Raw genomic sequence first — 27,118 nt, 5'->3', positions numbered from 1 at the left:
ATGACCTTGACCTTTCAATGTCACAAGGGTCAAATGTGTTGAAGTCTTTAAACATCCTCTCATTAAGTATATAAGACCCAGTGTCATGATATTGGGCTTGTTGTTTGCTGGGATGAAGGACTGCAGAGTTTGTTTAAATGAATATCCTTGACTTACTATCAAGGTCACATGGGTCAAGGGTGAAAAATCATTAATCAAGTTCTTGTTGACAGTCAAACGTTATAGGTTAAGAAGCATGATGGAATGAATGACCTTGAACCCAATTTAAATGTCACAGGGGTAAATTATGTTAAAATTTTGCAACAACTTCTGAGAGGTTCAGAGTCGTGATTTGGTCTAGCAGGCTAAGCATTTTCAAATTTACATGACCTAGACCTTCTTTCAAGGTCATAGGCTATATTGTTATTTACATCTGGAATAGGGGGTTACTGGGGTAACTTTAATCCATTTGGGTCGTGAAAATATTCTCAAGATTGTGTCCCTCTGACCGTCAGTACTTCAAATTTAGCTTGGCCAGGCTCTTATCTCGTAGACCAAGGCCATCCGTTAACCTAGGTAATGCAGTATGTCATGTACCTACCAACAATAGATTACTCTTTCCTACATTTTGACCTTTGACCTACATCAAAGAAAAAAGTTTTCCAGGGCACTACCTCCTACACAACATATCACGGGAACTTGGGCCGTGTATATATTCATCTAGATGAGGTGGTGTACATGTGTCGGGTACCAAAAATTAGTCACTGACCTACATTTTGACCTTCGACCTACATCCAAGGGAGGGGGCTGTTCTAGTAATTATTAATTATGTGTCATCATATAAATCCTGAGAGTATATAAGCAATGAAGCCTTGTCAGGATTTCAGACACATGGGCCCGCCCAAACTGCCACCACCATCCATCTATAACCAGGATTTCAGACACATGGGCCCGCCCAAACTGCCACCACCATCCATCTATAACCAGGATTTCAGACACATGGGCCCGCCCAAACTGCCACCACCATCCATCTATAACCAGGATTTCAGAGCATATATAAAATTATACGGAAATCGGCAGAAACGGGGGACACTAGCAAACAGAAAAGATGGAAATGGAAAAATATAGTGTTTCTGTTTAGATGCGAGTACAAAAGCAGCATTCATGTTAATTTTGTATGAAATAAAACTATGTCCCATGTAGGTATATATCCAACATGATCATTTATAAAACTTGAAATAAAAAATAAATGTACAAATAAATAAAAATAAAAAAATAAAAATACATGTACACATGTTTGTACATTGTTTTCTTTAAATATGATATGAAATAAATTATTGGCGATAATCAGGTATTATTATTCAAATTATAGTAATATTAATAAATAAAATCAATAATTGATTTATTTATTGTTAACATTATTTGATAAGATTATTATTCAATAATTAAATAAATTAAATTATATGTTCCTTTCCGGAACTTATGTTGTTTGTTTATAGTATTATATGTCACGTAAATAAAACGTTTGAAACTAATGCCAAAAAATACTACAGGATCAAGCGTGTGGGCAATGGGATGAAGTTTCCGATAAAGATGGCGACCAATTCTGACAATCCATCAAACGATGTCGATGAGGATTATATTTCGATGTCTCTGCATGAAATGTTCCATATTGTTGGTGATCAAATGACCGAGAGGGACATAAAATTGCTGAAATTTTTCTGTGTGGGTTTGATATCAGAGGAAATGACGTCCAAGGTCCACGATGGATTCAGTTTTTTGTTGTGCATGGAGAAAATGAATCTGGTATCAGAGTCAAATTTCATGAACGTGCTGGACCTGTTGAGAATAATAAACAGGCACGACCTGTCTCAGTTTGTACATCTCAGGTGCAGGAAAACAGGTGCGAATGATGTTTAGTGTGTTGAATTAAATAATCGGGCGTACTTCAACCCCGAACCTAACTAGGACGCACTATTATATTCATCGGGTTGTGATCATGATAATGAACTGCCCTGGAAAGTTTCGGTTTGACACAGGGGGTTAATACGGGCTAACTTTAAATGACAATGTTTTTTGAATTGTGGATATTTCGTTCTTAGCATTTGAAAAAGTCCTAACAAATGGAGGTATATAGTAATAAACCTTTTTATTACTGAATATTTCTACTGATAAATTCTCATATTTTAATGAATTTTTCCAGGATGAGTTTTTTTTTTAAATCACATTGTGATTGAGAATATGAATCAGTTCAACTGCTTAAAAACGATCAAAAAATATTATTGAGGTAGTAACCTTTGAAAAACAGAACCTTTGAAAAACAGCAAAAAAATGAAAAAAACTGTTCAAAGAAATTTGTTTATGATAATATAAGCAAAAGAAGTGTATATAGTTATCAATGAAATATACATGGATCCGAATTTGAAATTTTGATGTTTAATGTAGGCCATTGTAAAAAGGTGATTTCAATCAAAGAAGACAAAGTGTAATTATATAATATATAGAGCAGAATCAAAAGTATGAAATCCCGAAAATAGCATACAGGCCTATATAGCTACTTTAGCTTCACAATTAGGTAAAATAAAATACCTATAAGTGCATGCAAATTTGCTGTCAAATAATTTTATTTTAAAATCATGTTTAACAGTTTTTCTAAATCATTTTCATCTTTAATTTGATTTTATGAGTGTAAAAATTAAGGAACAACAGCTAAATGGCATATCACATTTAATTAAACATGATTTCCAGAATATTGGAGGAAACAAAGCTGTGTTTAGGATTCAATTGGATTAAAAAAAAGGAAAACTTTTTTTTTTTTTTTTGTTTAGCTGGATCATACTTCTCCATGAAAATAGTGTTGCAGAGATGTTGGTGACAACATCTGTTCATCAAAACATCTTATCTAGGATTATAAATCAGTCATACTAAGACATTTTATTTGACAGTGTATCAAAGTCAGGACCCAAAACCACTTTACAGTGTTACTGCCCTTTTTTGAAATTCCATGTCTGGAGCATGACTTTGCTTGCATTAAACTTGGCTAATGAAACTTGGTGTATACTGGTCTCTTGCTATGACAATTTGCATTAAAACAAAATCAGGGTCTGCAACCTCTTATTTACAGAGTTATTATCCTTTGTTAAAATTTTGTGTCCAGAGCGTAACAGTAGCATAACACAGTCAAACACAAATCATGAAACATGATTTAATGTCAGTTAAACGAAATAAGGCGATGTACACAGTGAAACAGAGTCAATGCCCACGACACCATATTTACAGAGTTATTGCCCTTTGATGAAATTTTGTAGTATAAATGCACTTTGAATTGATGCCAATGAAACTCGTATCAGATGCAGCCCTTACTTTAATAGCTCAGTGTCAGACACAAATACATAAAAATATGATCAAATAAAAAATTCAGACCGGAATGATTCATTAGTTCCACTGATACTCGAGATCTTGTTATTTGATAATTTTATGCAACATTTTCTTAATTTCATAAATTTAAGATTAAAAAAAAAATGAAAATATTTTAGGGAAACTCTGAAGTAAAGAAACAGACACTGCCATGAATTGTAATCACTAATGTTATATATATCTTAATTTGGGTTTAATATATTACTTCAGTGAGACGGGATCCAATCTGTGAATATCTGGAGTCCAACTTCACCCAGTCACAAAGCACAACAGACAAATCAAAGGTTTCTGGTGGAAGTTCATTAGTTCAGGAAAATGTTGCAAGTGACAAGTCGGTGTGTGAAGCCACTAGAAGAGAAGGTGGTAAATCCTCAGTGAAGACTGCAGTAAGTGACAGTACTACAGAGCCCTGCCAGATATCAGCTGGCAGTGTTCATTGTAAGTCATCTCGGACTAAAACTTCAGACTCACAATCTTCCTGTCAGTTAGCGTCTTCACCGTCCTCTTCAACTTTGACCTCAGTGTGTTCTTCCTCAAAGTCTTTATTACCTGGAGAAAGGTGTGTACAGAAGAGCTCGTCCTCAGATGTTCCTTCCATGTCTACTCGGTCAAAGAGGCAAAGATCTGGTAGCTTGCCTGAGAATACTGGAGGGAGCGATGATTCCCCCTCTACATCCATTAAACGAAGAAGAAAGGATGTGGAAACAAAAGAAAACACTGGTTTGTAACCTTACAAAATGTATAAACGAAAGAAAACACTGGTTTGTAACCTTAGAAATGTATTAAGGAAAGAAAACACTGGTTTGTAACCTTAGAAATGTATCAACGAAAGAAAACACTGGTTTATAACCTTAGAAATGTATTCATGACAGCATGTGATTTTGACAGCTGGTTGGAATGCAATTGAGCTTCGAATGCAGATTTGTCTGTTGAAAATTCTATGAAGTTATTTAATGTAAGGAATGATTTAGTATTTCTTTTCTAAAATATTTTATTTTGATGGTTTAGTTTAAATACAGGCATTTAAGTGCAGTAAGATGAAATTGTAAATGCCACTAAATGTTAAAATAAGGAAGAGAGTACAATGTACTTGTATTTCTTCGGTCTTTGGTTTACTCAGAATAGCTGAAGATTGAAGCAACAAAATTGTGTCAGTACATATGAGGTGAGTTTCATTATATTGGTGTGAAGGGTAAGCCATGCTGTTTACAGCTGATTGGTTCTTTGTGGAGCAGTAATGTTTTTAAATAAATATTTTGCGTCTTTTCAGAGGTGAAAGATCATAGTTCTACTGATGTAATCCAGGTGGACAGACAGTCGGCCATTGTGGCTGCTGGTCCGTCAGTTCAGGAGAGAATGGCAAGTGACGACAGCAGTAGAACGAATTTGAATAAATCAGAGGAAAAAATGATGGCTTCACCGAGTGATATAAGTACCAGTGAAACATTACAACCTACTAGGGCGTCCTCTTGTGATAGAAGGGACACAGACTGTATGAAAGCTCTGGACGAGGGTCAGACTGGTCAGACTGACCAGACCACCAACTCCCAGCCTGGTGATTCAGGAGCCAATACGGAGAGGAAGAAGGAGAAACTAACCTGTGGTAAGTACAGCTGTACTCACGTTATCATCTGTTTGTGGTAAGTACGGCTGTACTTAGGTTATCATCTGTTTGTGGTAAGTACAGCTGTACTCACGTTATCATCTGTTTGTGGTAAGTACATCTGTACTTAGGTTATCATCTGTTTGTGGTAAGTACAGCTGTACTCACGTTATCATCTGTTTGTGGTAAGTACGGCTGTACTTAGGTTATCATCTGTTTGTGGTAAGTACAGCTGTACTCACGTTATCATCTGTTTGTGGTAAGTACATCTGTACTTAGGTTATCATCTGTTTGTGGTAAGTACAGCTGTACTCACGTTATCATCTGTTTGTGGTAAGTACGTCTGTACTTAGGTTATCATCTGTTTGTGGTAAGTACAGCTGTACTTACGTTATCATCTGTTTGTGGTAAGTACGTCTGTACTTACGTTATCATCTGTTTGTGGTAAGTACGTCTGTACTTACGTTATCATCTAGATCTGTTGGTGGTAAGTACGTCTGTACTTAGGTTATCATCTGTTTGTGGTAAGTACAGCTGTATTTATGTTATCATCTGTTTGTGGTAAGTACGGCTGTACTCACGCTATCATCTGTTTGTGGTAAGTACAGCTGTACTTACGTTATCATCTGTTTGTGGTAAATACGGCTGTACTTAGGTTATCATCTGTTTGTGGTAAGTACGGCTGTATTCACGTTATCATCTGTTTGTGGTAAGTACGGCTGTACTCACGTTATCATCTGTTTGTGGTAAGTACGGCTGTACTCACGTTATCATCTGTTTGTGGTAAGTACGGCTGTACTCGCGTTATCATCTGTTTGTGGTAAGTACGGCTGTACTCGCGTTATCATCTGTTTGTGGTAAGTACGGCTGTATTCACGTTATCATCTGTTTGTGGTAAGTACGGCTGTACTCGCGTTATCATGTTTGTGGTAAGTACGGCTGTACTCGCGTTATCATCTGTTTGTGGTAAGTACGGCTGTACTCGCGTTATCATCTGTTTGTGGTAAGTACGGCTGTACTCGCGTTATCATCTGTTTGTGGTAAGTACGGCTGTATTCACGTTATCATCTGTTTGTGGTAAGTACGGCTGTACTCACGTTATCATCTGTTTGTGGTAAGTATGGCTGTACTCACGTTATCATCTGTTTGTGGTAAGTACGGCTGTACTCACGTTATCATCTGTTTGTGGTAAGTACGGCTGTACTCACGTTATCATCTGTTTGTGGTAAGTACGGCTGTACTCACGTTATCATCTGTTTGTGGTAAGTACGGCTGTACTCACGTTATCATCTGTTTGTGGTAAGTACGGCTGTACTCACGTTATCATCTGTTTGTGGTAAGTACGGCTGTACTTACGTTATCATCTGTTTGTCTTCTGTTCATTTTTCTTACCCTTTTTGGTTGGTCCTGTGCATTCTACCGGCTTTTGGGTTCATACCATGGAGTACAGTGGACCCGCGATAATCCGGACGCCGATAGTCCGGAAAACTCGCAGTCCGGACGGAATAGCACGGGAACGGATTTCCGTAACGTTATTTGTACTCACCAGTCCGGAAATTCGGTTTCCGATTCCGGAAGCCCATTTTGGGAACGGAAAGTACTTTTCATTAGTAAATTTCCCCCGATAATCCGGACGATTTTTTCACCACGAGGAGAGAAAAATGTCGGGCAAGTCACCCGTGTCGACAGCTGTACAGACTATCGCTTGACACTGTGCGTAGTCATAGCGACCGCTGCCAGGTCATAGCCCCGGGTGTTTACCTGTGTTACAATGTAGCTCTGTTTTTATAACGGTACATTGCTTTTCTTTACGATCGACCTAAATGCTTCAGTATTAAAGGGTTTTATAGTGTAGACTGGTCTTGCTTTTATCAACTTGACGTACAATATCTATTATAGTTATTTTACATAGTGCTATTTCGTAGTTAGCAATAATTAATTCACTAACATACAGTATGTGATACGATACTTAATCAATCACAAATGCATGTAATAAATTTATTATCGGTAATTAACATCACTAACAATTGTATTGGGTAAACAAGGATATCGGCTTGTAACACCGTTACGTGTAATGACGACTCATTGAAAGATGTGTGTTATTAATTACACACATGGTACATTTACCGGGTCTTTCATTTCAGGTTCATAATTTACGTAAAAAAACGTACATTGTACATAGTGGGTCTTTCATTTCAGGTATTTAACGTATGTAATTTCTACTCGTTTGTGAAACTCTGGGACGTAACCCATGTGTGTTGTTTGTAGGTCACATATGTCCGCTATAAATAAAACAACTTTCACTTCACATGTTCTTTTAAAAACATTGTTTATTTTTTAGTTTCTACAAAATAAAAGAAAACAAGAATCATATCAAGAACATAAGTATATTTATTTTTTAAAAAGACTGACAATTAGACGTGTTTATGAAACGTCATTAAAACGTCCCGTATTGTATAGAGTCAAGGGAGATAACTCTTACACAACAATTTTTTTTGACCTGGTAGACGAAATTCGGTAGTCCGGAAAACTCGTTATCCGGACGGTTTGGGCTGGGAACGAAGGTGTTCGGATTATCGAGGGTCCACTGTACATGTTATTTTGCCTTGATAAAGAACTGGAAGCAAAACTATGATTTTCCTTTTCATTTGGTATTGACGCCAATATGAGATATGGAGTAATTAAATGGTGGAATTCCGTTAAATTGTAGTTGGAGTGATGTTACTGTCCTCTGGTGATGTGTTAGATCTTTGTTTTCTATTTGAATCCTGACAACTATACCACAGTACATTTTTATTTGTCCCTTGTCAACTTTTCCCATAAAATGCAAAATATTCAGAAAAGCTCCTTTTATAGTTATGTGTAAATTTCTGATCACATTATGATTAGAGGTAGCATATCTGTATCTATAAATGGCTGACATTGATATTCATTTATGTGTATCTATTTTTAGATATTCGACTACGTGTACGTGCAGAGGTGGCTCTACAGGAGAGCACTTTGGAGGGAAATGTATTTTCTAACAAACCGACAGTGGTAGAACGGCAGTGTGAGAAGTTCATGCAAGCTAACACAGTCCTCAAGTCACATGACCTTGGTTCTATTGTGTGTGACATCAAGTTCTCGGATCTGACCTATTTAGATGCTTTTTGGCGGGACTACATCAATGGATCCCTGCTGGAGGCCTTGAAGGGCGTCTTTCTCACAGGTAACTATTCATAGATTTATCGCTACTGGAGGCCGTGTTCATAAAATGCATGTGAGCTGTTGAAATGTCCTTCGTCCATCATCTGTTTGTAAACACTAGTACTCTTTGGTAGGCTGTTGAAATCGCCATTTGTCCATTTCTGAAAGCACTGAATGGATGAAAAGGACTGAAAGGATATTTCTCAAATTTCATGTGTATATATATATAGGTCCATAGTGTATGTTAGATTTTGAGACTTATTAGAAAATAAAATGGCCATTAGGCAGCCATTTTGAGTTTTGACAGTTGAAATTTTTGTGCTGGCACACGTTATCAAGTGGTTGATGTGATATTATGATACAGCCAGTTAGAACTCTAGATACTGTAAATGTGAAACTGTTTGATCCTCTGTGATCAGCCAGTTGGAACTCTAGATATCGTAAATATGATACTGTTTGATCATCAGTGATATTATGATACAGCCAGTTAGAACTCTAGATACCGTAAATATGATACTGTTTGATCCTCTGTGATATTATGATACAGCCAGTTAGAACTCTAGATACCGTAAATGTGATACTGTTTGACCCTCTGTGATATTATGATACAGTCAGTTAGAACTCTAGATACCGTAAATGTGATACTGTTTGATCCTCTGTGATATTATGATACAGTCAGTTAGAACTCTAGATACCGTAAATGTGATACTGTTTGATCCTCTGTGATATTATGATACAGCCAGTTAGAACTCTAGATATCGTAAATGTGATACTGTTTGATCCTCTGTGATCAGTCAGTTAGAACTCTAGATACCGTAAATGTGATACTGTTTGATCCTCTGTGATCAATCAGTTAGAACTCTAGATACCGTAAATGTGATACTGTTTGATCCTCTGTGATATTATGATACAGCCAGTTAGAACACTAGATACCGTAAATGTGATACTGTTTGATCCTCTGTGATATTATGATACAGCCAGTTAGAACACTAGATACTGTAAATGTGATACTGTTTGATCCTCTGTGATATTATGATACAGTCAGTTAGAACTCTAGATACCGTAAATGTGATACTGTTTGATCCTCTGTGATCAATCAGTTAGAACTCTAGATACCGTAAATGTGATACTGTTTGATCCTCTGTGATCAATCAGTTAGAACTCTAGATACCGTAAATGTGACACTGTTTGATCCTCTGTGATCAATCAGTTAGAACTCTAGATACCGTAAATGTGATACTGTTTGATCCTCTGTGATCAATCAGTAAGAACTCTAGATACCGTAAATGTGACACTGTTTGACCCTCTGTGATCAGTCAGTTAGAACTCTAGATACCGTAAATGTGATACTGTTTGACCCTCTGTGACCTTTCTGAATTTCTTTGTTACAGAGTCACTCAAGCAGGCTGTTGGACATGAGGCTATAAAACTCTTGGTCAATGTTGATGAGGATGACTATGAGGCTGGTAGAGTCAAACTACTGCAGAATCTCAAAAACTAAGATTTTATTCCGGGGATAGTATACTGTAATGGTGGACAATTGTATATAGATGTAATTAAATACCTTGTTCATGAAATAGATTTTGTGTTTATATTATTTCATTTCTTTTTATAGCACTGTTGAATTATGGGTAAAATTATGGTATTGCCATTAACTGGACGATTTCAGAGGTATATATTTGGGTGCCTGAAGTAAAAAAAAAAAGCATATAAGTATATAAAAGGAAACAACTGTCCTATAATGTATCTTGGCCTTCAATTCCTGGCTGATTTGTACATACTCAACAGTTATGGAAACTCTCCATTATTGTCACGAAGACAGGTGTTTTTAAGGAAGATATAAGTCTCAACTGTTTATTGTATGTTAAATATTGGATAGTCTTACAGGTGTGTCAGCTGATATACATTACATATATAGACAGTTGTGTCTTGTAGTATACTTTGTATTATTTTAAACAAGTAGCATATATTTCAGGTCTGTGAAATATTCCCATGTAGAATTTGGTCTCATTTAAATAATGTTGATAGTGAAGGTTCCCAACACAGTCCATGTACAGTAAATTTTGGGCACCACCATTCAGTATAGAAATAGATTAAATTCCAATACTGTGATTGTTTTCTTGAGGAACATGATTATGGGATATTTCTGGGATTACAAATGTATCTGCTAAGACAGTCTTTAAATGTTAAGATACTGATGATTACATTAGTGATAAGTGTTTTAATATGTGACACTTGTATAGAATGTTTTATCATATTGATGATCATAGTTCATCAATAGTATACACTAGTAAGTATACACTAGTACTAAACCAATATTGGCTGGCTATCACTTTTGTAAATATTACAAATCTTCTATGAACTCGTACTGTGATATTTGATATCTTGTTACAGTATTGTAACTCTTGAATGGCTATATAGGTAATGCCGTTAATTTCTCCTGGATATAGTACACAAATACCAATGGATGACATCACAGCTGTTTAAGATGTACGTTCAGGTCACCTGGTCAAGGATCAACATCATAGCTGTGTTTAAGATTTTAGTTAACCTGGTCAAGGATCAAACAGATGTTAGTCAATGTGTAAATAATACAATAGAATGTAGGAATGTTGATGAAGTATCTACATCATTGAAGTACATTGTATATCAATTTTGAAAGGCTCTTCGATCATAAGAGTGATGCAGGTCCATTGCACCCTTTGTTACGTACTGTAAGTACACCCAAAGTGGTACTTTCCCATGTCCTGAAAGTCATCACTATTTGACTTGTGGTACATGTTGGAATTATAAAGATAAACAGGAAGAAGCAGTTTTCTGGTCAGATCACTTTGGAGTTCATATCAGATGATTGATCTAGGCAGCCTTTAAATCAGTAGTCATCACTCATGCATACTTCTATCACTCATGCATACTTCTGTACTTAAATTCGATGCAGCTAGCTAAAAAGTTGTCATACTGTACTAGAAACTCCCAATTTTGGACATAAATACATGTTACTGGTTAAATGTCTTCTTTTTGATAGATTTTGAAAGTCCAATAACTCTTATTAGAAAGAAGTTTAAAACACCAGTCTCTTATGGGGGAAAAAACTATTAAAAAACATAATCAACCCCATGGAAATGTTATTGAATTAAAAAATAATGTCATCTTTTTCAGGGCCACAAAACACACCAACATCATCCTTCACTTATCCATAAAATATTGTCAACTTTGACCTTTGAATTCAATGTGACCTAGACATTGGAGTTATGGACCAAAAAGAGACTTGGATTTTTCGTACATCTATGAAACATTAAAAGTTGTTCCTTATGGAGGTACAGGTCATGGCTCTGACAATCATCACTGATGAATTATGAAAGAAAAATCAATAATGATATGTTCCTAGAAATGTTTCAGGGAGCATAAATATAAAGAGTTCCAGCAAAATGTTCACAACAGGGTATGATGTTACCAGGCGACGTGCAGTTAATGTGATAGTTTCTGATATCAGAGCATTTATTAAAGAGAAGTAATACTACTCGGTATAAAGCAAAACCTTTTTAAGATAGATATGAAATAGTGCCCATCATTTACCTGTCAAACTTCAAACCCATCCGTCCCTAGATCACCACTCGACCTACTAAAAACAACCCCCATGACCTTCCACCCATCCGTCCCCAGATCACCACTCGACCTACTAAAAACAACCCCCATGACCTTCCACCCATCCATCCCCAGATCACCACTCGACCTACTAAAACAACCCCCATGACCTTCAAACCCATCCGTCCCTAGATCACCACTCGACCTACTAAAAACAACCCCCATGACCTTCCACCCATCCATCCCCAGATAACCACTCGACCTACTAAAAACAACCCCCATGACCTTCCACCCATCCGTCCCCAGATCACCACTCGACATACTAAAACAACCCCCATGACCTTCCACCCATCCGTCCCCCAGATCACCACTCGACTTACTAAAAACAATCCCCATGACCTTCCACCCATCCGTCCCCAGATCACCACTCGACCTACTAAAAACATAACATCAGCTCAGTAAAAAATAATGTTTATTTAGATAAAAAAGCAAACAAGAGAGTTTAATGTTTTACAAAATACAGCTCACAGATATCTCGCTGTTGGACATTCCGCCATGATACTTGATAACAGTATTTCTAATGGTGACGCTTGCTGATTTAGATATATACGATAAATATTGAAACTTTCATGGCACAAAGTAAGGATACATGTCCATAAATGTTGATATCACAGATAACAATGGGACGGATTAAACACTAGCTATGAAGCCCCCGTGCAGTCGTGCATATTGTGTGACTTAACCAACACATTCAAATACATGATGTCGGCTAATACTATTCACAGGAAAATTTCACCCTGTGCTTGACTAAAATAAATCATCTTGAATAATTCCATAGCTGTAACAATTGGAGAGGACAGAATTAGTAAACAGTTGGTCAGGGTTAGTTGAGGAATACAAGTAAATTGTAATCAGAATCTTATTAAACACTAATAGAATAGTATGAGGAACCATTATCTGACTGATGGTAATGATATAAAGCCAGTGGGTACATGGGATGGAATCAAGATTCTTGGAGTGTAATTTGGGAATGATTTACATCTGTACTATACATAAATCTATAGCTACTTACCAGGCCCAAGGCTCCAGCCCTGGTCATGACCAGATATAACCAGATCTAGCATTCCTTGTATCATGCTACCAGGATACAGGCCCAAGGCTCCAGCCATGGCAATGACCCGATATAACCAGATCTAGCATTCCTTGTATCATACTACCAGGATTGGCCTTGGGCTCCAGCCCTGGTCATGACCAGATATAACCAGATCTAGCATTCCTTGTATCATGCTACCAGGATACAGGCCCAAGGCTCCAGCCATGGCAATGACCCGATATAACCAGATCTAGCATTCCTTGTATCATACTACCAGGATTGGCCTCAGGCTCCAGCCTGGTCATGACCCGATATAACCAGATCTAGAATTCCTTATATCATGCTACCAGGATACAGGCCCAAGGCTCCAGCCATGGCAATGACCCGATATAACCAGATCTAGCATTCCTTGTATCATACTACCAGGATTGGCCTTGGGCTCCAGCCCTGGTCATGACCAGATATAACCAGATCTAGAATTCCTTATATCATGCTACCAGGATACAGGCCCAAGGCTCCAGCCATGGCAATGACCCGATATAACCAGATCTAGCATTCCTTGTATCATACTACCAGGATTGGCCTCAGGCTCCAGCCTGGTCATGACCCGATATAACCAGATCTAGCATTCCCTGTATCATGCTACCAGGATTGGCCTCGGGCTCCAGCCCTGGTCATGACCAGATATAACCAGATCTAGCATTCCCTGTATCATGCTACCAGGATTGGCCTCGGGCTCCAGCCCTGGGCATGACCAGATATAACCAGATCTAGCATTCCCTGTATCATGCTACCAGGATTGGCCTTGGGCTCCAGCCCTGGGCATGACCAGATATAACCAGATCTAGCATTCCTTGTATCATGCTACCAGGATTGGCCTCGGGCTCCAGCCCTGGTCATGACCAGATATAACCAGATCTAGCATTCCTTATATCATGCTACCAGGATACAGGCCTCGGGCTCCAGCCATGGCAATGACCCGATATAACCAGATCTAGCATTCCTTATATCATGCTACCAGGATACAGGCCCAAGGCTCCAGCCCTGGTCATGACCAGATATAACCAGATCTAGCATTCCTTATATCATGCTACCAGGATACAGGCCTCGGGCTCCAGCCCTGGTCATGACCAGATATAACCAGATCTAGCATTCCTTGTATCATGCTACCAGGATACAGGCCTCGGGCTAGGGCCCTGATCTTGGTCTCATAACCAGATGTACAAATTATGACATGTTTAGGACTTTGTATACATTTTTTAAGATTTAAAGATTCGGAGTGTGTTTCTTTAAAGACCTACAGTTAAGACAAAACGAGATATGTACACCGTTTACTTCTTGTGTAAATGTTATTGTACAATCTGTCTGTGATGCTATGATTCTTTGTGAATTTTTTTTTTTTTTTAATTATTCACATGTTCGGAACTTCATGAATAATTCTTTTAATTCTACAGTTTATTCTCCTTCTTTTCATGTTATCATTGGACCTCCATGTTTACTTACAGTCTCCAACATCCACTACAATACTCCATGATCTATTCATCACAACCCCATTATAATGACAACATACCTGAAGGAAAAACACACAAAAATAATTTCCTCTCAAGATATTTGTATTTGTTATATTGTATGAAAACTCCCATGAAGAAATAAGTCTCATGTCACTTGTAAACTTTTCTCCTCCAATAATTAATAAATAAAAGTTTAACAGAAAGTACATATTAAGGATATACAGTAACAAGCACAAAGAAAATGTGTATTCTTGAAATGGGAGTTTTGAAGTGTTGTAATACAGGTAGTAAATCTAGCTCTTCATGCTGTAAAAACAAGTATTGAATGATGATATCTTTCTGTCCATGGTTTCTGTAAAGGTTACCAATACACTTTTTAGTTCCTGTATAAGTACACAAGATCATTCGAAAGAAATATCAAAAGAAAACAAAATAAATTTTCACACAACTGGCCAAAACATCATTTCCACTTCAATCTCTCATTGTTTATGCTGAAAAACATCAGGTCGAAAATCTAACATTTGCGGCGGGCTTGCGTTCCATGTGTATTCGAGTATAACTTGTAGGTCCTTTTGGGTCTGGGAATTTTACCCTGAAAAGACATAAAATGACACAAATAATATTGACCATTCAAATACAAATGTAGTATTCATCATTTTGTAATTGGTTCATATGTTAAAAGGTGTTAATATCTTTAGACCACGCCTTCAATCTGATTCTCAACAGAGTAATAACTTGACTTACAAAAAACATTTGACTGTGAACTGAACATATATGTAACTGTGCTGAAGGTTAGCATAAAATAAGGCGTCACGAGCAATACAAATACCCTTGGCTTCCAAGAATACACGCTGAAACAGCCTGCCATATGTCCTAAGGCCAACTCATATTTGACCAATATAAGAAGTTTTATTAAAATGCATCAAAAAAACTGCCTACAGATCTGACAATGTTTTCTATAAATAGTAACAGTGACATTGTTCTTAACTCCTGAAACACAATTAAAAGGTGTCGGATACATACAGCCCTCTTTTAATGGATTATGTGGATAATCTCTAATTTAATGGAGTCACACAGATAATCTCTAATTTAATGGAGTCACACAGATAATCTCTAATTTAATGGAGTCACACAGATAATCTCTAATTTAATGGAGTCACACAGATAATCTCTAATTTAATGGAGTCACGCAGATAATCTCTAATTTAATGGAGTCACGCAGATAATCTCTAATTTAATGGAGTCACACAGATAATCTCTAATTTAATGGAGTCACACAGATAATCTCTAATTTAATGGAGTCATGGATAATCTCTAATTTAATGGAGTCACACAGATAATCTCTAATTTAATGGAGTCACACAGATAATCTCTAATTTAATGGAGTCATGGATAATCTCTAATTTAATGGAGTCACACAGATAATCTCTAATTTAATGGAGTCACACAGATAATCTCTAATTTAATGGAGTCATGGATAATCTCTAATTTAATGGAGTCACACAGATAATCTCTAATTTAATGGAGTCACACAGATAATCTCTAATTTAATGGAGTCACACAGATAATCTCTAATTTAATGGAGTCACACAGATAATCTCTAATTTAATGGAGTCACACAGATAATCTCTAAGGCTTTGTATACTTACTCTTCCTTTTGAGGAGTGACATTAAATTTGGGAGTTTTCGCCCTGGCTCGGGGAGGTGGTTTGGTAGAACGCGGCGAAGTCAGTCCTGCACCACTGAAGACATAAGGTTCGTCTACGAAACAGAAAAAATGATCACTGAAAATTATCACTGCATTTTGAGTTTAACTTGAAGACATGTGTTTATCAGTGAAAGTTTAAGGTATCTTCACTAGCAAGAATTTATTATCACTTGTCTTGAAAAAAATTTCCTTGATTACAATTCATCAGATAAATAATTTTTTTATTTATATCTACAATGGCCTTGAACTTCCTTCATCATATAACTTTTGTCGAGGCAACACTACTGAAATTCAATGACTAACCACAGCCAGACAGCGGACATAATGTACACCAGTAATTTACACGTTTTAATATAGATTTACTTACCCATAGTTTCCCTCCTTTGTCCTCCGTTAACATCAGGAAAACTCGCCTTACTCCAGTCAGATCGTGGAGATGGATGTTGTGTATCACTTCTAAACTTTGGTTTGGGAACAGATCTTGAATACTACAAATATCAACCATCTGTATCACTCGGCCATTAAATAATGTGATAATATTCTTATATTACAACTATTACTTCATTTTCAGCTTTATCTCCTCCATTCACCATTTAACTAGGATTTGATATTTTGTATAAGGTCACTTCCCTGACTATGTCAGTTTCCCTAGATACCCTGTATGTGGTCACCTCCCTGACCATGTCAGTTTCCCTAGATACCCTGTATGTGGTCACCTCCCTGACCGTATCAGTTTCCCTAGATACCCTGTATGTGGTCACCTCCCTGACCGTGTCAGTTTCCCCGGATACCTTATATCCTTTAGTTTACGCACCTCTTTTGCTCGTTCGTATTTGCTGCCAGTACCGGAGCCAGCTGATTTACTCTGGGGGTTGAGGGGTTTCCCATGTTCCTTCGTCCACCTCTCACAGAACGGTATATGATGGTCGGCTGCTGACTTACTGAAGGTACGGTTACAGAACCGACATACCACCGGCCCTATACAGACAAACATTAACAGTATCTATCTACTGTAGCATGAGACTATTTATAGTTGACATGACCCAGCGTACACCAATATAGAGGACATACAGACAATAGAACACTGTAATATAAGGACAATAGGGATTTCGACTGATATTTTTACTGATACAGCGATGGCTACCGAGACTATTTATGAACACTGTTTACCTACATGAACCTAACATTGCTGGTTTGGTATTAAAGTCATATAGAAACGCTAAATATAACTAACATTTTGTCGAAAACAATTACATACATATTTACCTCGAAACATATGAATAAGGCTTTACCACTGACCCCAAAAGTCGGCCGGACTCCCTTTTATATAAAGCTGAGTTCCCTCTACCTATTAATGCCCTAGACTATTTTTGGCTTATATCCTGTGATCCATACAGAAGAAGTCTTTTGAATGTTTTTTATCTGTATTCCTCTTACTGGACCTTCTCACTGGCTATCAATCAGCTAGCCACCCCATCAAATTCATCGATGGATGTATGGACACATAGGAGGAGGAACTGACATGAACACACTGTATTTTTATAATGTATGACAAGGCTTTTTCTGAGGGCTTTATTGGGCCGTTATATAAAGGGCCCTATTCCTAATGTGAATCATTTCATACTGAAGCCAAATTCCAAAAACTAAGCAGTTAACTCATGAAAAAAAATATTTCCAAATTCTCCAATTTTCTTCCCAAATGGGACAAGAAGGCCCCATCCCAAACCAATGAGGAAAGCCCTATCTAATAGGCCCCAACCCAAACCAATGAGGACAGCCCTATCTAATAGGCCCCATCCCAAACCAATGAGGAAAGCCCTATCTAATAGGCCCCATCCCAAACCAATGAGGAAAGCCCTATCTAATTGGCCCCATCCCAAACCAATGAGAAAACCCATATCTAATAGGCCCCATCCCAAACCAATGAGGAAAGCCCTATCTAATAGGCCCCATCCCAAACCAATGAGAAAAGCCCTATCTATAGGCCCCATCCCAAACCAATGAGAAAAGCCCTATCTAATAGGCCCCATCCCAAACCAATGAGGAAAACCCTATCTAATAGGCCCCATCCCAAACCAATGAGAAAAGCCCTATCTAATAGGCCCCATCCCAAACCAATGAGAAAAGCCCTATCTAATAGGCCCCATCCCAAACCAATGAGGAAAGCCCTATCTAATAGGCCCCATCCCAAACCAATGAGAAAAGCCCTATCTATAGGCCCCATCCCAAACCAATGAGAAAAGCCCTATCTAATAGGCCCCATCCCAAACCAATGAGGAAAACCCTATCTAATAGGCCCCATCCCAAACCAATGAGAAAAGCCCTATCTAATAGGCCCCATCCCAAACCAATGAGAAAAGCCCTATCTAATAGGCCCCATCCCAAACCAATGAGAAAAGCCCTATCTAATAGGCCCCATCCCAAACCAATGAGGAAAGCCCTATCTAATAGGCCCCATCCCAAACCAATGAGGAAAACTCTATCTAATAGGCCCCAATCCAAACCAATGAGGAAAGCCCTATCTAATAGGCCCCATCCCAAACCAATGAGAAAAACCCTATCTAATAGGCCCCATCCCAAACCAATGAGGAAAACCCTATCTAATAGGCCCCAACCCAAACCAATGAGGAAAGCCCTATCTAATAGGCCCCATCCCAAACCAATGAGGAAAACCCTATCTAATAGGCCCCAACCAAAACCAATGAGGAAAACCCTATCTAATAGGCCCCATCCCAAACCAATGAGGAAAACCCTATCTAATAGGCCCCATCCCAAACCAATGAGGAAAGCTCTATCTAAAAGGCCCCATCCCAAACCAATGAGGAAAACCCTGAGGAAAACCCTATCTAATAGGCCCCATCCCAAACCAATGAGGAAAGCTCTATCTAATAGGCCCCATCCCAAACCAATGAGGAAAGCCCTATCTAATAGGCCCCATCCCAAACCAATGAGGAAAGCCCTATCTAATAGGCCCCATCCCAAACCAATGAGGAAAACCCTATCTAATAGGCCCCAACCCAAACCAATGAGGAAAGCCCTATCTAATAGGCCCCATCCCAAACCAATGAGGAAAACCCTATCTAATAGGCCCCAACCAAAACCAATGAGGAAAACCCTATCTAATAGGCCCCATCCCAAACCAATGAGGAAAACCCTATCTAATAGGCCCCATCCCAAACCAATGAGGAAAGCCCTATCTAATAGGCCCCATCCCAAACCAATGAGAAAAGCCCTATCTAATAGGCCCCATCCCAAACCAATGAGGAAAGCCCTATCTAATAGGCCCCATCCCAAACCAATGAGAAAAGCCCTATCTAATAGGCCCCATCCCAAACCAATGAGGAAAACCCTATCTAATAGGCCCCATCCCAAACCAATGAGAAAAGCCCTATCTAATAGGCCCCATCCCAAACCAATGAGGAAAGCCCTATCTAATAGGCCCCATCCCAAACCAATGAGAAAAGTCCTGAGGTTTGTATGATATACCTAGATCACTATCATCCCTTGTCATCTTGGCAGCTCGTCTGGCTCGGCGAATGTTTTTCACTAAATCTTCGTGTGTGTCACGCCAGTTGTCTCCTTTAGGTTTTGGATAATGGCCCCCAAATGGATCATTGTCATCAAACTGGGCGTGTCTTTGTCGACGCTCACATGCTGGTTCATGAGCATTCTGTGGAAAAAATACTGTATGTTACTACTAATAAGTTAAAGAAAGTTCAGAGATACAGTATTTATAGTATTAATTGGACCAAACAGCCAGAGATTCAGACAACTAACCTATTTTTTATCAACGTCGACCCTTCTGACCAATCTCTGATCCTAACAGTTACAGTCATAAAGATTAGATGTATATAGAAGTAGTGATGTGTCGATGATCGGTAATTAACGGTCGATTACCCAACACTATACAGAAGTAAATAGTTCACTTCTGGAAGGTTGTGTTAAATGATCAACATCTATTAAACAGGATTACCATCAATGTATCTACAGTCTGGGGTCTATACTGTAATTAACAACAGGATTACCATCAATGTATCTACAGTTTGGGGTCTGTACTGTAATTAACAACAGGATTACCATCAATGTATCTACAGTCTGGGGTCTGTACTGTAATTAACAACAGGATTACCATCAATGTATCTACAGTTTGGGGTCTGTACTGTAATTAACAACAGGATTACCATCAATGTATCTACAGTCTGGGGTCTATACTGTAATTAACAACAGGATTACCATCAATGTATCTACAGTCTGGGGTCTATACTGTAATTAACAACAGGATTACCATCAATGTATCTACAGTCTGGGGTCTGTACTGTAATTAACAACAGGATTACCATCAATGTATCTACAGTCTGGGGTCTGTACTGTAATTAACAACAGGATTACCATCAATGTATCTACAGTCTGGGGTCTGTACTGTAATTAACAACAGGATTACCATCAATGTATCTACAGTCTGGAATCTGTATTGTAATTAACAACAGGATTACCATCAATGTATCTACAGTCTGGGGTCTATACTGTAATTAACAACAGGATTACCATCAATGTATCTACAGTCTGGGGTCTATACTGTAATTAACAACAGGATTACCATCAATGTATCTACAGTCTGGGGTCTATACTGTAATTAACAACAGGATTACCATCAATGTATCTACAGTCTGGGGTCTATATTGTAATTAACAACAGGATTACCATCAATGTATCTACAGTCTGGGGTCTGTACTGTAATTAACAACAGATTAACTTAACAATCTAAGTACTTACTAATGCCTCAAGTGTCAGCCTTTTCCCACAAAATGAACACTTGAATCTGGGGTCTGGATACCCATCATCTACAATCCCAATGATAAAGTTAGGTCTCTTCAAAGTAAGTTACTTTATATAATATCCTTCAAACTTAAGGTCTCAGTACACTGGTGTGAACTATCATATTAAAATCAATCGCCAAATCAAATCATACAAAGAGCAGGTGAATTTCATCCAAATCTGGTAGTCCTCTTTCTCACCTACTGATCAAATATCACTATCCTAGTCCCTCTGTGGAGACGTAGATTTAAACACATTTGATATACATGTATGTTGAATCATTAACATCTCAAGATGCACCATGCAAACATGCACAACCAGTAAAGATAAAATCTTTATCCCTGCAAATGTTGATGTTGTTTGAATGAATACATGTACAAAACACTTGAATTTTGAACATTTTAGAAATTATCAAATCAAAATGCAAGTACAAATATGTATATATGCAACAGAACCATTATACATGTATATACATTCACAATCCTCATGCTTGCCTTTTCAGTTTATCTTCAATGAATAAAGTAATTTAAACTATGTTTGACTGTTTTATCTGAAATTATGAAATGAAGTTTTATACAGCTGTAAACAATATCTTTAATAATATAACTGTTTATTTATCTGGGTACATCAATCTAATTTGTAATTAGTCAAATTTTTTGCCCCCATATTTAGAAACAGGAAAAATCTGATACAGAATACTGATCTAGACCAACCTTCAGAGTCTGAGCTGAATCTAAATCCTGGCTCATCGTCCTCATCAGAGGAAGGCTCCATGTTCTGTGTTTGCCCCTGACGTGGGGAAAACATATATTCCTTATCCAACCCGCCACCGTAACCGTGCTCAGGCGCAGTATTTCTCTTCTCTTTTTTCTCATTCTTCTCTTTCTTAACGCCATGTGATTTTTTTTGGTGTTTGTTTGCCTTGCCTACAGAGTTAATATAGGAAACCCTTTAATAGTATACATACATGGTCTGTGAGCAGTGTACATGTCGGGCCACACCCAAGCTTGTAGCCTCTATTCATTTTAGCATAGCAGATGATATTACAAGAGACCCAGAGGACCTACATCACTCACCTGGATATTTCAGTAATCATGGCAAAATATTTTAAGTTACATTACAATTATTTTTTTACCTTTTTAAAACAAGTTTATTATTTATTTCTATTTTGTAACATTTCCCTGATAAGGCCCCCTCTCTCAAGCCTTAAGGGACACATACCCTCCATTTATACAACATTATAACTCCATAGCCCAATAATGCTTCAGAGTAAGTTTCATCACAAGAGGCCCAATGCAAGGGCCTTAACGGTTATCTGACTCTTAATTAAACACCCTTATACTAAATTGTAGTATGCATTCTCTGTAGCGAGTATAGTGGCACTGTTGGCCATAGTGGCCAACTTGGAATTTGGATCAACTCAAAAAATAACAACACTTGACCAAGACTAGCTCAGGATCATTTCTGGTAAGTTAGAGCTGAATCCCATCGGTGGAATTTCAGAAGAAGTTTGAAATAAGTGTTGTTCAGGAAAACCATGATTGCGCAATCATGTTACAAAATGGCCATCGTGGCTGCCATGTCAAAGTTTTTACGAGGCCGAAAAATTACAACACTTTGTAGGCTCTCCTTCCTTAACATCCTCACCAATTTCCAGCTCAATGGCACCAGTAGAACTGGAGAAGAAGCTTCAAATGTGTTTTTCAAGATGGCTGCTATGGCATTTGTTCAGGAAAACAATGATTCAGCCCATCCCCTCATGTAAATTGCTGACAGTGAAACAAAGGGGAGTAGCTCTGGTAGATCATTATCCTGATATGTCCAGACTGACTACAGGGACACACATGACTGGATGTCTGATTCATCAGAAATATTAGTAACAATACATGCAAATGCTTAATGTGTTTCTGACCCGTCTGAAATTAGAGCAGGTATAAATATGGACTAATAGACACCATGCGAGTAACTAATCTAGATACCTTTAGGACAGTACATAGTTCCTGGGTAAAAATAACAAATTTCACATGCAACAACCATGATCACCACCGGACATTTAATTCTCTGCTCTATCAATAATTTGGACAGTGGCGGCTGAATGGCCACATATTAAATATCATAACCAGAGGTCTTTTGGCTAACTTCTGTTGGTTTGTTTTTGTTTAACGTTCTATTAACAGCCAGGGTCATTTAAGGACGTGCCAGGTTTTGGAGGTGGAGGAAAGCCAGAGTACCCGGAGAAAAACCACCGACCTAAGGTCAGTACCTGGCAACTGCCCCACGTAGGTTTCGAACTCGCAACCCAGAGGTGGAGGGTTAGTGATAAAGTGTCGGGACACGTTAACCACTCGGCCACCGCGGCCCCCTGGTTAACTTTAAGTCATCATAAAAGTAGGTTGACAACCACAAGTCAATGTTAATGTCTCTGACCTATGTGAAATTAGATTTTATGTTTAACAATTTCCCATAAACTATATATAGGATAATGCAGATTAAAGGGCCCCCCTCATCTCAGGGACTAATCAGAGATGTAGTAAATCTATGTAGTAACAGCACTGATGAAATTTAATAAAGAAAATATTCTTCTAAAACTACACAACATGTCATAGCATCCATAAACACCCACTGTAAAACAATGCATCTTACCTATAACTAACATTATGAAGCATTCATGCTATATATACAACAGTCATTAAAACACTGAAGAGTCAGAAAGGGCCTGTATGACTGACCTGGAGTGGTACAGATGAGACAACATCAAAATGCTTCATTATTGAAACGTTTGACTGACTCCATACCCTGAGCATATGTTTACTGTTGTAAGGACAACAACAAAAAATAAACAAAAAACAAACAACACAACAAAATGCACTACCAGACCAGAACAATGATGCTCAAATGAAGTTTGATCAAGTGAAACTTCTAACAGTTTTTGATACACATGCTCAGAAAAAAGTAAAATCGATACAAGTTATGTTCTTCCACAGACCATAAATGACCATATAGCTGTTATCAATACTGAACCATATATACAACAGTAGCAATGAAAACTTCTGTTAGATGCAAAAAAGAATATATTGTGCAACTATAGGTCCTAGGAAAGTATCAATAATGTGATAGTAATTAAAATGTGGATGGACAGATGGACAGATATGAGTGCTATAGAGTAATTATAACTATATCCCAATGAAGGACCTTAGCAAGGACAACAAATTGCCTTCCCAAACTTGTACCACCAACCTATTCTTGGACAGAAGCTGTAGGGTGTGTAGTACCACAATGCTTGAAAATTCCCTATCCTTTAACTTAACACGATACATAAACACAATCAACCTACCTGTGAAAAAGTCATCAAATTCCTCCATTCCACCATGAAATGATGAAAACTCGAATGGGCTGTTATTGAAAAACATTGAGAAATGTGCGTCTAGGTCATCTACAAAAGACTTAAATGCGAAGGAAAACGTTTCAGAATTTGAACCAAATCCAGGCATGTTAGCCTGAAAATCTCCAGGAAAAGCATCGTCCGGGATGTTCCAATCCTGATTCCATGGTGCTTTACCTTTAGTCTTTTTCTTCTTACTTTTACTGTTTGAATTTCTTGTCCCTTTCTTGGATGAGAAAAATGTGAAATTGAAGTCCTCATCAGGCGAGGTAAATGCATGGCCGGTACTGCCCGGAGTTTTGGAGTAAGCACCACTGTAAGCTTTACCATCATCATAACCACCACTATGCGAAGATGAAAAACTTGTACTGTAAGTACCAGCTGGTTTAGTTTTGGTTTTTTTCGGTTCTTCTTTTGGTTTATTGACCTCTCTTTCATGAATTTCCCGTCGATCAGCACTTTTTAGATGATCATAAGCTGCTGAGATTTCTTTGAATTTTTCTTCAGCACCAGGTTCCTTGTTTTTGTCAGGATGGTACTTCCGGGCCAGGTTTCGGTAGGATTTCTTGATCTCATCCTCCGTTGCTCCTGGCTTCAAACCAAGAACACTGAACAAGTTCTTAGTCATGATGACTGACCCAGCTGTGACTCAGAGATCTGAAAAAATACAACAATCTTATAAAATGTATTACTTAATTCAGAGCTCAGCAAGAGTTGCCTCTGCGAAGGGAAATGACAAATCTCAAACGTGGCCTTCGACAATAAACATATGTAATATATGGTGGACTTCATATGCAGGTTAATTGCTAATTTCCTTATTTCTTATTTAAAGCAAATATGAACACCTTACATTTGTAAATACCAAAATAATTGAATTTGGCAGCAAGATATATAGTGCTAGACAAAAAAGGTGATGGTGCTAGATTGGGACCATGTTGAACATGCTAGGTACTAGACAGGTTGTGATGGTGCCAGAAAGGTTGTGATGGTGCCAGACAGGTTGTGGTGGTGCCAGAAAGGTTGTGATGGTGTTAGAAAGGTTGTGATGGTGTTAGAAAGGTTGTGATGGTGCCAGAAAGGTTGTGATGGTGTTATAAAATTAGAAAGGTTGTGATGGTGCCAGACAGGTTGTGATGGTGCCAGGCAGGTTGTGATGGTGTTAGAAAGGTTGTGATGGTGTTAGAAAGGTTGTGATGGTGCCAGACAGGTTGTGATGGTGCCAGGCAGGTTGTGATGGTGCCAGACAGGTTGTGATATGGTGCCAGACAGGTTGTGATGGTGCCAGGAAAGTTGTGATTGTGCCAGAAAGGTTGTGATCGATGGTGTCAGACAAGTTGTGATGGTGCCAGAAAGGTTGTGATGGTGTTAGAAAGGTTGTGATGGTGCCAGAAAGGTTGTGATGGTGCTAGACAGGTTGTGATATGGTGCCAGACCGGTTGTGATGGTGCCAGGAAAGTTGTGATTGTGCCAGACAGGCTGTGATGGTGCTAGAAAGGTTGTGATGGTGCTAGAAAGTTTGTGATGGTGCCAGAAAGGTTGTGATCGATGGTGTCAGACAAGTTGTGATGGTGCTAGAAAGATCAACAGTGCTAGACACACTGTGATTGTACTAGATTGTGACAATGCCAAACAGATTTTATTGTGCCTCAGTATAGTTTTTCAATCTTGCAGGGCTAATATTTCAAGGCTGTCTGATCATGAGTCGAACTTATTCACAGACATTCAATTTCATGCAACACCCATTTGTAAACAATCTACAAAGTACATGTGTACATTTAAATATTGCTGGGTACAGTATTCATTTTTTGAATATATAGCGAAATTTAATCCTCACAAATTTAATAAACAATACAGTATTTTTATCTTTTTTTCTTCTACAACTGGCCATGGTAACACCATGGAAATGAAAGCATGCAACATGTACCCGAACACCATGATTTATCAATTTATTAATCTTTATTTATATACTGAGCTGACAGCTTATGTTTTTTTTATGAAACCTACAGTCAGAATAAAATTTGTATACAAATCTGTGTATAGATTTACAGTAAATAGGCATATTGGTATTATACATTGGACATGCAAATATACAAACAAATATAGTATTTGTTTCCCGTTTCATAAATTGAATCAAATAATAATCTACACTTTCATATGACCCAGTTTGTGTCATTGAATTAAATCATTACAATATTTTAACAGTTGAAGTGAAATCAGTACATTTGTACAATGCATAGTATTCACAGCCTGATTTCTGGTGATTCAGTATCTGATACAGGTTAAGAGATTCCATATGAACAAATACGGATCACTTGCTCAAAAAGAAATACATGTATACCTCCACTTACATGTAAATATCATTGAATATTAATTCATTTAACTGTTTAATCAAGGCAATTTACGAACATTTTGTACGAACAATGTCGGAATGTGCAATCCCACTTCCATTACTTGCTATCATATACCTTTGGTATGTGTATTATACCAGTGTGGCCCAGTTACACACACTAACCACATATTCTGTATATAAACACACTATGATAATAGAGTACCGTTGTCGTAATGTTCACATCTGTTTCCCATCAACTTCAGTCGGTGAATCATTTCGGGGCGCGACATATCCCAAGAATAAAATCGTTCAGCAATATGAAATATTGCGATAATCCATTTTGAAAACTTAATTGCTGAATGAAGTGATACTTATTCTCTTTCATAGACATAAGATCGCATCAACACGTACCACAAAGATCCTGGAATATCACGCTTTAGCCTGGCTCACTACATTTCTGAAACCTTGCCATGGAGCTCATATCAACAAATGAAAGGTCAAGGTCGGCAG

The 27,118-nt window shown here is 38.0% G+C and overlaps 2 protein-coding genes across 5 annotated transcripts; one reads left to right on the top strand and one right to left on the bottom strand.

Moving 5' to 3' along the window:
* The first annotated feature begins 1,548 nt into the window (after positions 1–1,548).
* LOC117340231 (death effector domain-containing protein-like) lies at positions 1,549–9,766 on the top strand. Its single transcript, XM_033901985.1, has 5 exons — positions 1,549–1,882; positions 3,607–4,116; positions 4,667–4,999; positions 7,953–8,207; positions 9,577–9,766. The coding sequence occupies exons 1-5, from the start codon at positions 1,555–1,557 to the stop codon at positions 9,684–9,686; spliced, it is 1,536 nt and encodes a 511-aa protein (XP_033757876.1). The 5' UTR covers positions 1,549–1,554; the 3' UTR covers positions 9,687–9,766.
* A 2,459-nt stretch (positions 9,767–12,225) lies between these two features.
* On the bottom strand, positions 12,226–27,118 carry LOC117340229. Of its 4 annotated transcripts, none has more exons than XM_033901981.1 (9): positions 27,020–27,118; positions 24,232–24,936; positions 21,611–21,823; positions 20,856–20,923; positions 19,569–19,752; positions 16,897–17,060; positions 16,450–16,570; positions 16,024–16,135; positions 12,226–14,966 (listed from the first exon to the last, which is right to left on the bottom strand). In XM_033901981.1, exons 2-9 carry the CDS (start codon positions 24,905–24,907, stop codon positions 14,876–14,878), a joined length of 1,629 nt encoding a protein of 542 aa, XP_033757872.1. In that variant the 5' UTR covers positions 24,908–24,936; positions 27,020–27,118; the 3' UTR covers positions 12,226–14,875. The 4 variants fall into 4 exon arrangements, with proteins under 4 accessions (XP_033757872.1, XP_033757873.1, XP_033757874.1 ...); XM_033901982.1 differs by lacking the exon at positions 27,020–27,118 and adding an exon at positions 26,745–26,999; XM_033901983.1 differs by lacking the exon at positions 27,020–27,118 and adding an exon at positions 26,832–26,999.

This window comes from Pecten maximus, chromosome 13 (genome assembly GCF_902652985.1).
Source record: "Pecten maximus chromosome 13, xPecMax1.1, whole genome shotgun sequence".
Classification (NCBI taxonomy): domain Eukaryota; kingdom Metazoa; phylum Mollusca; class Bivalvia; order Pectinida; family Pectinidae; genus Pecten; species Pecten maximus.
Note: the sequence above shows the minus strand (reverse complement) of the source record. Positions and strands in the feature narration are given on the sequence as shown.

What these genes read in the sequence shown, in the direction of transcription:
- LOC117340231 (XM_033901985.1), top strand. Translation starts at nt 1,555, where the DNA reads ATGAAGTTTCCGATAAAGATGGCGACCAATTCTGACAATCCATCAAAC. An exon ending in TCTCAGGTGCAGGAAAACAG is followed by an intron (nt 1,883 to 3,606) that starts GTGCGAATGATG and finishes ATATTACTTCAG; the next exon opens with TGAGACGGGATCCAATCTGT. An exon ending in GGAAACAAAAGAAAACACTG is followed by an intron (nt 4,117 to 4,666) that starts GTTTGTAACCTT and finishes GCGTCTTTTCAG; the next exon opens with AGGTGAAAGATCATAGTTCT.
- LOC117340229 (XM_033901981.1), bottom strand. Translation starts at nt 24,907, where the DNA reads ATGACTAAGAACTTGTTCAGTGTTCTTGGTTTGAAGCCAGGAGCAACG. An exon ending in ATTTGATGACTTTTTCACAG is followed by an intron (nt 21,824 to 24,231) that starts GTAGGTTGATTG and finishes TTAACTCTGTAG; the next exon opens with GCAAGGCAAACAAACACCAA. An exon ending in ATTCAGCTCAGACTCTGAAG is followed by an intron (nt 20,924 to 21,610) that starts GTTGGTCTAGAT and finishes TTGGGATTGTAG; the next exon opens with ATGATGGGTATCCAGACCCC.